Genomic DNA, 14,473 nt, shown 5'->3' on the forward strand with positions numbered 1-14,473 from the left:
CGTACTTCAGTTTGAGAGCCACTGCAGGATATCAGCCTACACTTTGGTCGCAGATTTAGTCAGCAAATGAGCAGTGCAATATAGACTGACTGAATGACACTTTAAGTAGAAAATCTCAAATGAAGATTGCTGAACTCCAGCATCAATGAACATTTTGTCATAGTTTTCGTTAACAAAATTTACTGCTATTTTTTGAAACCGGTTCCAGAGTTGAAAACGACACCCTTGTGTTTTCATGTGTACAGCCAATCTGTATAATTTTGTGAAAAGATGATGTTATTACCCCACATCTCGACCCTAGTCAGACACCGCTACATCATGTAACAGCAACAACAACAATCGCAGATTATATGCTTGTGTTCGTGCTGCAGAAGATACTGAGCCTATAGACCATTTCAAGGAAGTAAACAAAAACAAACGCGCTACAATGCTACTGCGTATGTCTGGTCCTTAAGCATTTCCGGTGGCGCCATTTTTAAATCATAAAGCTGTCAAAACAAAATGACTAGTGCATATTTTTTAAGTCTAGCTAAAACAGAACAGTTAAGATATTTACAAAAACTAAAAATAGATAACGTGGAATTACCGGACCCTTTAAATCAAACACTGAAGCGACAACTTTTCACTCAGAACATTAAACGTTTACCTGAAGTAACTTATCCAGACGTGTATCATTATCTAGTTGAGAAAGAAGCAGTAAAGGCATATCGTAGTCTGGATGCTTACAATTACTTCCTTAGCGGAAAAGTTGGAAACATTTGTTCCTAAATGTTAGGACATCGTTTTTGTCTGGTGTTTGGTGAAGTCGGGGCTAGTCAAACGTTGTCGAAAACATACTCTGCGTGGTTCGTTGCTAAGGTGACCGGGGAGGTTATTAGTGGGCATTGCACCTGCATGGCCGGGTAAGTTTGTACGTCTGTGCAAAAAACAAGACGTACTGAATTCTAGTAGTAAACTAATTGTTGTGTTCCATTATTACCTATTACATACGTAATTATTTCATACGTTTCGAAATGTTTGTGGTTAGGTTAGGTGAAGTGTGTAGCCATGTTGCTGCTATTCTCGTTGCTGTGGAACAGTGTGTGAGAGAGGGTTTTAATGCTCCATCTGTGACATCTGAGCCCTGCATGTGGTCACGAATAAACAAGAAGGTGCATGCAATTCAATGCTGGCTAACGTGTTTTTTATTCTAATTTTTATTAAATTCTAATTCATCACATCCTTTGCGAAAATTAACCATGGTTTTACTACAACAGCAAAAAAGTATAATCCCACTTTGTTTTAGATTGATCCAAAACCAGTGGCAGACATTGACTTTTCCAAGCCTGTCAGACAAAGGCCAGTTCAGAGTAGGGAGCCAGTCACATCTACCGTAGTCACACCAGTCTCACCAAGCATGCTTTTTAGGTCCTTGAAGGTAAGGAAACATTTGCAGAAACCTGACAAATTACAATATGTGCAAAACACACGACACTAGTACCGTCTGCGTTAACTGTTGTTTATAATATGCGATCTGAAATTATTGAGTATTAAATAAAAAAACACACACACCCACACTACGTGATGTAACGTTAGTCTATTAGGTTAGACTAGTGCGCTTTTATTGTATATTGTTGTATATATCTTTATTGAAAATTGTCTTTAGAGTGCACGCTTTCACTGTGTGATATAGTCCATTTAAACATTTATAATGCACCCAAATATTCAATATTGTTTTTCGGAAATCTAAATGCTTTAATTTCAGAAAGCAAGTTAGTTCCCGACCTGAGAGAGCATCCAACCACCGAACAACACGATCCTAATTTTAATTTGGACATTTTATTATCTGTAAATTGTCGCAGTATCACCGAACTGAAGCGCCTCCCGCCAATGTTTAGAATGTGCACGCTAACTAACCGGAAACTTCCGAGGACCAAAGACGTCACTTCCTTACTTCGACGAATAGCAGTTGAAATGGTCTATTAGCTTTACGAAAGTAAAGCTTTATTATTACGCTTTACTAAAGTTTGTATAGTGTGCAAGGTTTATGCGCATACTCCAAATATTCTCCATTTGGAATCCCAAGTCTGCCAAAATTAAAAATAAATAAATACACAAAGAAATGTAAAAAAGCTAAAATAAATGAATACATAAATAAATATACATAAAAAGCAAAAAAATAAAAATAATTTATACATTTATTTCCTTATATATTTATTTATTTTGTTTCCACATTTATTTATTATTTTTTCTTTATTTATACATTTATTCATTTCGATTTGTATTTATTTCCACATTTATTAATTTATGTATTTATTTCCACATTTGTTCATTTTCACATTAATTCATTTCTACATTTTTTTATTTTTACATTCATGTATTTTTTTTTTTTTTTTACATTTCTTTGTCCGTAGGGTAATGAGGGTAGGCGAGGGCGAAGCATTGAGGCCACAGTGACACCTTGTGGTGTGCCCGAAATACAAGAAGTGTAGCCTACTGACGTTGATACTGGGATGAAAATGCTTTAAGTGTTATTAAATGCTTTTTTGTACATAGTATACTTTATTATTATGATGTTTAGTGAGTTTGGTCTGTTAATATCACTGTCTTAGTACATTAAGCCACATTAAGCATTTTTTAATCTTTGAAATACGCGTAGTATTTTAAGCGTTTGTCACATGTTGTGCATGCAAAGGAGGAAATATGAATGTGACGTGAATTTGTGGTCTCGTTTCAAATGCAATGATCAATATGCTTGCATTGAGTTCACTGTAGCCTATATGTGTGCTGGTTTGATTCCTTCCATGTTCTGACTGATGCCGGAATCTCAATCAAATGATTAATAATGGGAAATAACACGCAATTCCATTTCAGAGTCCCTGTTATCAGATCTGTTGAAGATGTTGCTGTTCATGTTTGCCAGTGCAGGACGTTTTACAAATCCAGACCAGATGATGTTCTACGGCCATGTCCAGAATAAAGAGTAGCCTATCCATGTACAGTTAGGGTGATATTACTTAACCCGTGATAAAAGATTTTGGCCATATGGAAATAAATACATAAATAAATGTGGAAATAAAAAAGTAAACGTATACAAAAGGACATACATTTTTGTTTTTGCTTTTCTATGTATATTTATATATTTATTTACTTTTGCTTTTTTACATTTCTTTGTATATTTCTTTATGTATTTATTTATATTTTTTTAAATTTTGACAGACTTGGGATTCCATACGTTTTTAGTGTACCTCTGTGGCAGAATTACAGCTTCACATACTGGTCTGGCATGTATACTACATCGTTTTGAGCCGGTTTCAGTGGTTTCGTGTGAACACTGATATTGAGGCAACGCCATGTTTACGGAATTTTTTTCTTAATAAATTAAAAGATTGAAAGATTGGATAGGGAAAGCTCTTGTTTCGTGTGGATGTGGGCTGAATATTTTCGAAAAATCCATACAATTACACACATACTCCATTATATAAAGGTGAAACAACTCTCAGCTTACATTTACATGATGTAATTTCTAGTATTAGACTGACTGACAGATAAATTGATTTTTTTCAAAAATTATACACTGAAATTCAAAAATGATATACCTGGGATTAGGCCGTTTGACTCCACTCTTAAACGGTTGTGGCTCGGGTTGTGAGCTCTTTTCCTCAAACCTAAAGAACAATGAAAAACAAAATGACCTAAAATTAAGCTTGTTTTAACACACAACATCATCTCATTAATAGTATCCTGCTGAGCAAACTCTAAGTCACCATGTAATGCAGGGGTGTCAAACTCAGTTCCTGGAGGGCCACTGTTCTGCAGAGTTTAGCTCCAACCAGCTCAAAAACACCAGCCCAGATGTTTATAATATTCAATGTAGAGTTTGACACCCCTGGAAGTTATGGCCGACTTGACTTCTGTATTGTGACATATTTCTGAGTGAAACAACTTTTCTAATGTGAAAAACCATAGAGTGGGACTTGACTGTATCCATCAAAATAAATTGAACCAGTAACAAGATGTAATCATCTGAAAAAACAGATCTGTTCTCTCTACATTTTCATCTGTGTATTTTGTTTTTTTGTTTTTTTTATGACAGGTGGTTTCAGGATAGATGCCATATTGAATGTTATGCAGATGTGAACGAGGTGGTGAGGGACAGACCTAGAGTCCTTACAATGGCATGCAGTGTGTATTACATTCATAGATCAAAATAACTTTTAACTGTTTTATGGAGTTTTTGGAAAGATGTTTTGTCAGCTGAGCCATTTTTTATGCATTTATTGTTAACACACTAAATAATTGGCAGTTTATTGTATGGATCTATGTTTTCAAACAGATGAATATTTTGTTAAGACTCTTCCCAACCTGCCTGTATATACAATCCACACCTGCATAAACCATATTTCAATGCATGAACGTAAATGTACTATAGTATAAAGCTGTAGCAATAATCAGTATCTAAATAAAAGAAAAGGAAATATTGTTTTTCACAGTGTGGACATGGACTCAAGGCTCAACATTAAGTTTTTCCAGGTAGGTCTATACTAATGAAATAATACAGACATTTAATAAAATAATCAAATATAAAAATAAAACACTGTGAACATTAAATATGAATTGATTCTTAATAAAGCTACCAAGTTCAGTCAAAAGCAGTAAGTGATTTTCGCTTTGTCTTTTGTTGTTTGATTAACAAAAATGACAGACAGCAGCAGCCTGGCTATATTAAGCAACATTTTATATAAATTTTATTCTTAATACCCAAGATTACGCTGAGCGTTTCCTCTCCGAAACATTTTTTTTGGCGAATCCATAGATCTGTCACTTTTCAAAGACACACAGCTGGACACTGGGTTTGGGCTCTTCTGCTGGAATGAACTGCAACAGAGAACACATTCAGTTTAATCCTTTAGATTTGTTAATTCTTTATGATAGGAACCACTGTAGCAAATCAATGTAATAAAGCATCAGCATGTCTTATTGCTCTTTAACAATTTAAAATCACTTGAACGTTTAAACTGACAAAAATTAAAAACATGCATATGATAGATTTTCATGAAGATGCAGTACTGACAAAGTACTGAGTCCCAAAAGCTCGAGTCCAAGTCAAGTCTGAGTAAAAGTGCAAGTCCATAAAAAATTGGACTCAAGTCTGAGCTCGAGAACCCCAACTCTAAAATCTTCCTTATATTCTAATACAAAAATCACATCTTTTATATAAGTGTTATTCTGAGTACCCGAGATCAGGCCGTGTCTCTCCACTCCCAAACTTTTCAGGCGAATCCATAGATCTGTCACTCTTCATAGACACACAGCTGAACTCTGGTTTTGAGCGCTTTTCCTCAAACCTAAAGAACAATGAAAAACAAAATAACCTCAAATTAGGCTTGTTTTAACCATGTGTTTGGTCTCACATCATCTCATCAATAGTATCCTGCTGAGCAAACTCTAAGTCACCATGTAATGCAGGGGTGTCAAACTCAGTTCCTGGAGGGCCACTGTCCTGCAGAGTTTAGCTACATTAATACACTACATTATTGGCAGTTTATTGTATGGATCTATGTTTTCAAACGGATGAATATTTTGTAAAGGCTCTTCCCTACCTGCCTGTATATACAATCCACACATGCATAAACCATATTTCAATGCATGAATGTAAATTTACAATAGTATAAAGCTGTAGCAATAATCAGTATTTAAATAAAAGAAAAGGAAATTTTGTTTTTCACAGTGTGGGCATGGACTCCAGGCTCAACAGTTTTTCCAGGTAGGTCTATACTAATAAAATATTACAGACATTTAATAAAATAATCAAATATAAAAATAAAACATTGCACATTCTACACTGTGAACATTAAATATGAATTGATTCTTATTAAAGCTACCAAGTTATTCAGTCAAGAGCAGTAAAGTGATTTTCTCTTTGTCTTTTGTTGTTTGATTAACAAAAATGACAGACAGCAGCAGGTTGGCTATATTAAGCAACATTTTATAGAAATGTTACTCTGAATACCCAAGATTACACCGTGTGTTTCCTCTCCGAAACTTTTCTGGCGAATCCATAGATCTGTCACTCTTCAAAGACACACAGCTGGACACTGGGTTTGGGCTCTTCTGCTGGAATGAACTGCAACAGAGAACACATTCAGTTTAATCCTTTAGATTACTGTGTTCATTCTTTATGATAGGAACCTTTGTTGCAACTCAATGTAATAAAGCATCAGCGTGTCTTATTGCTCTTTAACAATTTAAAATCACTTGAACATTTTAAACTGACATTTAAAAACATGCATATGATAGATTTTCATGAAGATGCGGTACTGATACAATCGGGCCAGTGACATTTCCATCATCTGTCCTGAGTGAATTTCACAGACAGCGCTGGACTCGGTTGTTCTATGAAATATTTTTTTAAGTCCAAAAGGCTCGAGTCCAAGTCAAGTTTGTGTAAAAATTAGTGGTGGGCATAGATTAATTTTTTTAATCTAGATTAATCTAGATTAATTTTGGAATTAATCTAGATTAATCTAGATTAAAATGGCTCATTTGAATTCTGCCGAAGACATTCAAAATATGTGAGATACCCAAATTGTCCCTGCGCCCCAATGTCCGTACTATCCATCCTAAATAGTATGTGAGATTAAAATAAGTGTGTCCCAAAGCATAGTATGTTGAAAAGAGTATGCCAAAAGTCCCCGGATGGTCTACTACTTCCGGCAGATTTTCGAAGTGTGGATCCGTGCACACTATAAAGGCTAATATTGCCCACAACCCATTGCGCATTGTACGAGGATTCAGTTCAGAACTACAAACACGAGTAAAAAGTGTTAAAAACTACAAAACATGGCGAATATGCACGATCGACGAGGAGAGGTTGTTTGAGTGACTAATAATCAGTTCAAACTGATAGAAAATATTTATTTAATGTTATATGTGTTATTTTTCATCTGCAAATACCAATGTGGACTTTTATAAAGATCTGATTGGCCATTAACTTTTAAATGCCTCATTATGCATTAATATGAGGTGAGTTCTCCACATGAAAGACTCGCGACTGCAGATCAACGTGCTGCATTTCTCTCCGATACGGTAGGAAATTAGCTAAATGAAATGTGGAGGATGTAAGATGATTGACAGGCCAGTTTACGGTGACGGGATGCGACAGAGAGCAAAGACGCAATTGTATGACGTGATAGTATGTCCCAAAGCTTGTCTACTCTTTTGCTACACACTCAAAAGTAAGTACTTTTTGTTCACAGAAAGAGTACATACTTTTAGGGCGTAGTATAAGTAGGCGAATTGGGACACAGCAAATGACTAAAAGTAATCCGCCATTTTGTCCGACAAAGCAGATAGGAGTTAGAAGATTAACCTCAGTGGAGTTAAACTTTTGTATATTATATTTTGTAAATTGACATCTTTCCGCGTTTGAAACAACATTGATTCTCATGTTCATTCATGTTTATTTGATGCTATAAATGGACTCGTAGTAAGAGATGATCGGTTTACGAGCCTCTTGAGCTGAGGCGCTAAAGCAATCTGTCACGACCATGGTCATGACACATTAAAGAGCAACAAAACAGTTTTTATTGTTTGAATTTCTTAAAAAACTACACAGTTTTAAAGCTGGGACTTTGTTTAATATCATAAGTAACCTGCTCTGTCTTGTCTGTCGACGTGTTGTCAGTGTCCTCTTTGCTCCGCGATGCATTTATCACGGTGTGTAGCGTGACAGCGCCACGGCTTGTCGGACAAAGCAACAGTAACTAAGGGGGGGCGGGTCTTTGCGAAGGGTCAGTTCGGCTAGGTATACATCCGCGCTAAAATATCAAGGTGAAAGTCATCATAGCTTGCGTAGTATAGACTCAGCTCCCAACCCAACTTTGAGAATAGATTAACGGCGATATTTTTTTAATCGCCCGATAAGAGTCTCACGTTAACGCAGCACATTAACGCCGTTAACGGCCCACCACTAGTAAAAATGCATCTGAATCCATGACAAATGCAAGTCCATTAAAATTGGACTCAAGTCTGAGCTCGATAACCCCAACTCTAAAATCTTTCTTATATTCTAATACAAAAATCTAATACTACACTGTGTGCAGAATTATTAGGCAAGTTGATTTTCTGATCATATTTTTTTTCCAAGCACATTTTACCAATTCTAATCCACATCAATCTTAATGACTACTATTAATATTGTTTTTAATCATTTATAAGTAATATATAATTGTTCATGAAGGCTGGAAATGAAAAATGCCTTATATTCAGGTGTGCAGAATTATTTGGCAGGTTTTCTTTTACAGGCAAAATGAGCCAAAAAAGAGATTTAACTCAGACTGAAAAGTCAAAATTTATTAAATACTCATGAGAAGGACGCACTAATGCAATACTAGAAATTGCAAAGTTAAAGCATGACCAAGGGACAGCAAAATGCTCATTGGGTCAGCGGGGTCATACAAAAACAGCTGGAGAAGAAAAGACACATGTTAACTGCAAAAGAATTAAGAATTAAGGTGAAGAATTAAGCTGTCTGGAATTGGTAAAATGTGCTTGGAAAAAAAATATGATCAGAAAATCAACTTGCCTAATAATTCTGCACACAGTGTATAAGCACATCTTTTATATAAGTGTTATTCTGAGTACCCGAGATCAGGCCGTGTCTCTCCACTCCCAAACTTTTCAGGCGAATCCATAGATCTGTCACTCTTCATAGACACACAGCTGGACTCTGGGTTTGAGCTCTTTTCCTCAAACCTAAAGAACAATGAAAAACAAAATAACCTCAAATTAGGCTTGTTTTAACCATGTGTTTGGTCTCACATCATCTCATCAATAGTATCCTGCTGAGCAAACTCTAAGTCACCATGTAATGCAGGGGTGTCAAACTCAGTTCCTGGAGGGCCACTGTCCTGCAGAGTTTAGCTACATTAACACGCTAAATTATTGGCAGTTTATTGTATGGATCTATGTTTTCAAACAGATGAATATTTTGTTTTGGCTCTTCCCTACCTGCCTGTATATACAATCCATGCCTGCATAAACCATATTTCAATGCATGTATGTAAATTTACCATAGTATAAAGCTGTAGCAATAATCAGTATTTAAATAAAAGGCTCAACATTAAGTTTTTACTATCCCCACCAGAAAAAAAAAAAAAAAAAAAAAATTATATATATATATATATATATATATATATATATATATATATATATATATTGTTTTGTCATTTGTATGTCAACTACTGCTTCCAAGAAGTTAGAAACATTTTTTTTTCCAGGTAGGTCTATACTAATGAAATACAGACATTTAATAAAATAATCAAATATAAAATAATAACATTCTACACTGTGAACATTAAATATGAATTGATTCTTATTAAAGCTACCAAGTTATTCAGTCAAGAGCAGTAAGTGATTTTCTCTTTGTCTTTTTTTGTTTGATTAACAATAATGACAGACAGCAGCAGGTTGGCTACATTAGGCTGCTGTCACTTTAAGACCTGTATTTTAAACCAAGGACTATACCGAGACAACGTTTGGGTTTGGCCCATCCAAAGAACCGGATTCCTAAACATCAGAGGAGTAATATTGTGTATGAATTTAAGTGCAGTGAGGAATGTGAGGATCTGAATATAGGGGGTACAAAACAGCCACTTTATCGATGCATGGCTCAGCATAGATGACGCTGTATGGACAGGTCAGAGTGCTCTACCTCAGGAGGAGGAACGGTACCACCGTAAGTGGTGAGGAATACCATGGGTTCTTCTAAATATCCCTCCTCATTTCCTCGCCCCTCCAAAACCGGGCCAGTGACATTTCCATCATCTGTCCCGAGTGAATTTCACAGACAGTGCTGGACTCGGTTATACTCTAAAATATTTTTTGAGTCCCAAAATTCATCTGAGTCTGTGACAAGTGCAAATCCATTAAAAATTGGACTGGAGTCCGAGCTCAAGTACCCCAGCTCTAAAACCTTCCCTATATTCGAATACAAAAATCTAATACTATAAGCACATCTTTTACAGAAATGTTATTCCGAGTACCCAAGTTTGCGCCGTGCGTTTCCTCTCCGAAACTTTTCTGGTGAATCCATAGATCTGTCACTCTTCATAGACACACAGCTGGACACTGGGTTTGGGCTCTTCTGCTGGAATGAACTGCAACAGTGAACACATTTAGTTTAATCCTTTAGATTGGTTCATTCGTTATGATAGGAACCTTTGTAGCAAATCAATGTAATAAAGCATCAGCGTGCAAGTACCGAATTCAGTTCTCTTTCGTGTCTTATTGCTCTATAATAGTGTTTCTCAACGGGGGCGGTACCGCCCCCCAGGGGGCGTTCAGAGAACAACGGGGGGCGTTGGAAGCAAGATTTTTAAAAGGGGGCGTTCTGGTGTTCTTGGGGGGCGTTCACGAGTTTACACCAAAGATCCAGGCAAGACAAGATTAAACTTGTAATTACTTGCAAAAGAATTGCCTTTCTAAAATCTGCCAGTTTCACGCAACATGTAAGCTAGGCTATGTGTCGTTTCTTTTGCAACGATTATTTTTCCAGTCATAGACCAGCGCTCAAGCGCTGACAAGAATTCACGTGCACAAAAATGTGTTTCGCGCTGACAACAATCCGGTGGCGGCTTGAATCAGCGCTGAACCACGCAGCGGAGGAATGGAAAGTTGACAAGCCATTAAAAAAGTATTGACTTAAGAACCACTTATATTTTCAAATATTTTCAATAAATCATGTTCCCATTCACTCCGGTGACGAATTTTAAAATGAATGAAACTAAATTCTATTTATAAGGTAAAACTTTTACATTTTTAATGCCTAATGACAAAAAGTTTTATTTGTTCACAAAGTAATTTACTGGGCACATTGATGTCCTAAGACACGAAACGATCGGTTTGTACGAGAAACCGAACAGTATTTATATCATTTTTTACCTCTAATACACCACTATGTCCAACTTCGTTCAGCATCCTGTTAGTGAGGTCAAAAACGCGTTCTGATGACGCAAGTGATGTCTCGCCCATATACTTCAATGAGCGCGAGACATCACTGCCGCTGTCAGAGCGCGATCAGACCTCACTAACCGGAAGCTGAACGAAGTTGGACATAGTGGTGTATTAGAGGTAAAAAATGATATAAATACTGTTCGGTTTCTCACACAAACCGATCGTTTCGTGTCTTAGGACATCAATGTGTCGTCACGAGCCGCAGGGTTTAATTTGGATTTGTCTATGGAAGTTTTTTCGACTCTTATTGTTCAAGTTCCCAATCACTCCTATTATTTGACTGACAGACGGCAGCGGTTGCAGTTAAAAATCATAATTTGCGTTCGACTGAAGAAAAAAAGTCACCTACATCTTGGATGCCCTGGGGGTAAGCAGATAAACATCAAATTTTCATTTTTGGGTGAACTATCCCTTTAACAAAGCGAAAGAAAAAAACTGTGCCCAATAGTAGCCTATATACTGCTGAGTTTGATTTATTTTTGTGAGGCGCGGCGCTCCACAAACAAGTTCAAGGAAAGGAAACTGAGATGGCAAAAAGCGCATCCTGTTTTCTTTATTTTGCAAAAGCATAATGTTCTGTTTTTAGTGTGAGTGTATAAAAGTAAACTTCGCAGTATCGAATAATGTCGTATTCATATCTGTAAATTACGGAGTATTTTTGTTTCTGCTGGTATAAGGAAACAGTTGAAGTGATCGCGCCGGCGCCTCGCGTGCACACTCAACATATTCATTGCAAACTTGACATCGCAGCCTGTTTATTATCAAAACAAAATACCGTCAGCCAATTATATAAAAAATTGCACTGCTCATTTTACATACTCCGTAGTAGCCTATCCTATCTGTGCCGTTCAGCGTTACCACCGCTGAAACTGGTCCTGCCAAACACATTTTTGCTCATGTGAAGAGGATGATTGTTTTCATTGATATTGAAACGGGAGTGAAGAACAAATCCTATCTGACATAATAAATAAAAGTTCAGCATCCAAATACATTGCTAATATGGAAACATTTGAATACGTGCCGAACGAGAGGCTGCTTGACAACACCGGTTTTTAAATTAATTTGTTTGGGCTTGTTTATGGCTACTAAAGTTTTTATTCTTGTTCTGTACATGTATATTATATATTTTAGTACTCTTATGCTTGGCTTAACTTGGTTTGGTCGCGTAAATAAAAAAAACAAAAAAAAAACAAGTCGTTCTTTAAAAAAACGGCCACTGCTTTATATGTTGCTTATGTGTCGGAAAACACAAAACACGGCATGGACCACTTTTGGTGTTAAATGAGAGGGGGATCCCCAAATGAGGTGCCGGATCAGATTTCGGAGGTTCCGGTTCCAGCATGTCCCGGCACAAATTAAGGGCTTCCTGCCGCTGTTCAGTCAAATCAAATCTGTTATTTGGCTTTCAGTGACATGCTTTTTAATTATGAAAGCTGCAGTCCGTAACTTTTGAAACTCTAGCGGTAAATAAACTAAAGGACCTGGATAATGGATAGGGGGCGCTGGCCCAAAAAAGGTTGAGAACCACTGCTCTATAACAATTTAAAATCACTTGAACGTTTAAACTGACAAAAATTAAAAACACATGCATATGATAGATTTTCATGAAGATGCGGTACTAACACAATCGGGCCAGTGACATTTCCATCATCTGTCCTGAGCGAATTTCACAGACAGCACTGGACTCAGTTGTACTCTGAAATATTTTTTTGAGTCCCAAAGGCTCGAGTCCAAGTCAAGTCTGAGTAAAAATGCATCTGAATCCATGACAAGTGCAAGTCCATTAAAAATTGGACTCAAGTCTGAGCTTGAGAACCCTTCCTTATATTCTAATACAAAAATCTAATACTATAAGCACATCTTTTATATAAGTGTTATTCTGAGTACCTGAGATCAGGCCATGTCTCTCCACTCCCAAACTTTTCTGGCGTATCCATAGATCTGTCACTCCTCATAGACACACAGCTGGACTCTGGGTTTGGGCTCTTCTGTTGGACTGAACTGTAACAGAGAACAGATTCAGTTTAATCCTTTAGATTAATGTGATCATTCTTTATGATAGGAACCACTGTAGCAACTCATAATGTAATAAAGCATCAGCATGCAAGTACCGAATTCAGTTCTCTTTCGCGTCTTATTGCTCTTTAACAATGTAACCTCTGTGCATCCTTATGGACATTTTTGTCTTTTTCAGTTGTGTTTTTTTTATCTTGTTGCTTGTGTTAATGGCAACTGCATATCTTTTTGTGCTTGTAAAATTTGTGAGAGAAAAACTCTACTGCAAATCACAAATGCAACCGGTGTGTTCACCAGTGGAGCTTTGCTGGCATCTAATGGGGATGCGCCCAAACAAAATTTTACTGAAAGCTCTTTTTTCTTTTTTTTAGATATCAACCTCAAATTTGAAACACAACTTGTTTAGATTTATGGCTTTGTTTTTTTAGCAGTTTTAGGGTTCAAAATGTTTATATAAAATTTAATATCACTTTTTTTATAAACTTAAACATCTCTAACTTTTTTTTGGATTCACATTTTTACTTCAACAATAATCTGCCAAGGGTCTTCTTAAAATTGAGACCAAACTTAAGTCAGTGCTCCCGAGATTCAAATTATGACATTTTTTTTGACATGGACATTTTTGTCCACTATCCACCTATGTGTAACTTTTTTTTAATTGATGCACAAGGGTTAAAATTACTAAACTGACAACAATTAAAAACACACGCATATAATAGATTTTCATGACGATGCGGTGCTGAAACAATCAGGCCATTATATTATGCTTGATTTATACCACCCCTTGCAACAAAAACTGGGTGTGATTTGCACCTTACAACATCGAGCGGAGAGTATACCCACATTTCCTGAGGCCACAGAACAAGAGAATAACTACATTGAACATGCACTGAAGGACTGTGGTTATCCAGATTGAGCATTTATAAAAAACCCATACAAGACGGAAAAGGAAGATGAAACAATCAAGGGAAAAGGTTTGGTCCACAAAAACCATGTGGTTATTCTGTATGTGGCTGGAGTATCTGAGATGTTCAGAAGGATTTTCTCCAAGCAACATTCCTGTGTATTTTAAACTAAGGACTACACTGAGACATTGTTTGGTTCATCCAAAGGACCGGATTCCTAAACAGATTAGTAATATTGTGTATGAAGTTAAGTGCAGTGAGGAATGTGAGGATCTGTATATAATGGAAACAAAACAGCCACTTTATCAACGCATGGCTCAGCATAGATGAGCTAGATCTTCGGGGCAGGACTCAGCAGTTTACATGCACCTACAACAAAATAAACAACTTACATCACCATGAGGTGAGGATTCTGGACAGAGAAGATATATGGTTTGAATAAGGCATAAAGGAGGTGATTTATGTGAAGGCGGAGCGTCCCTCATTGAATAGAGGAGGGGTTTGAGACATCTTCTGTTCCACGAATATAATGCTGTCTTAGAAACGAAGCCACGTCA

At 36.7% G+C, this 14,473-nt stretch overlaps 1 protein-coding gene across 2 annotated transcripts in view; it reads right to left on the reverse strand.

The window, feature by feature from the left end:
- LOC137005405 (NACHT, LRR and PYD domains-containing protein 12-like) overlaps positions 1-14,473 on the reverse strand; it is a 110,744-nt gene that overhangs the window by 84,904 nt on the left and 11,367 nt on the right. For both annotated transcript variants that reach the window (XM_067366277.1, XM_067366278.1), the window contains exons 3-7: positions 12,883-12,996; positions 10,026-10,139; positions 8,626-8,736; positions 5,993-6,106; positions 3,579-3,647 (exon numbers count right to left, since the gene is read on the reverse strand). In XM_067366277.1, coding sequence (XP_067222378.1) covers positions 3,579-3,647; positions 5,993-6,106; positions 8,626-8,736; positions 10,026-10,139; positions 12,883-12,996 — 522 coding nt within the window. The remainder of the gene's footprint in view (positions 1-3,578; positions 3,648-5,992; positions 6,107-8,625; positions 8,737-10,025; positions 10,140-12,882; positions 12,997-14,473) is intronic.

The sequence above is a fragment of the Chanodichthys erythropterus genome, chromosome 17 (genome assembly GCF_024489055.1).
Source record: "Chanodichthys erythropterus isolate Z2021 chromosome 17, ASM2448905v1, whole genome shotgun sequence".
NCBI classification, from domain to species: domain Eukaryota; kingdom Metazoa; phylum Chordata; class Actinopteri; order Cypriniformes; family Xenocyprididae; genus Chanodichthys; species Chanodichthys erythropterus.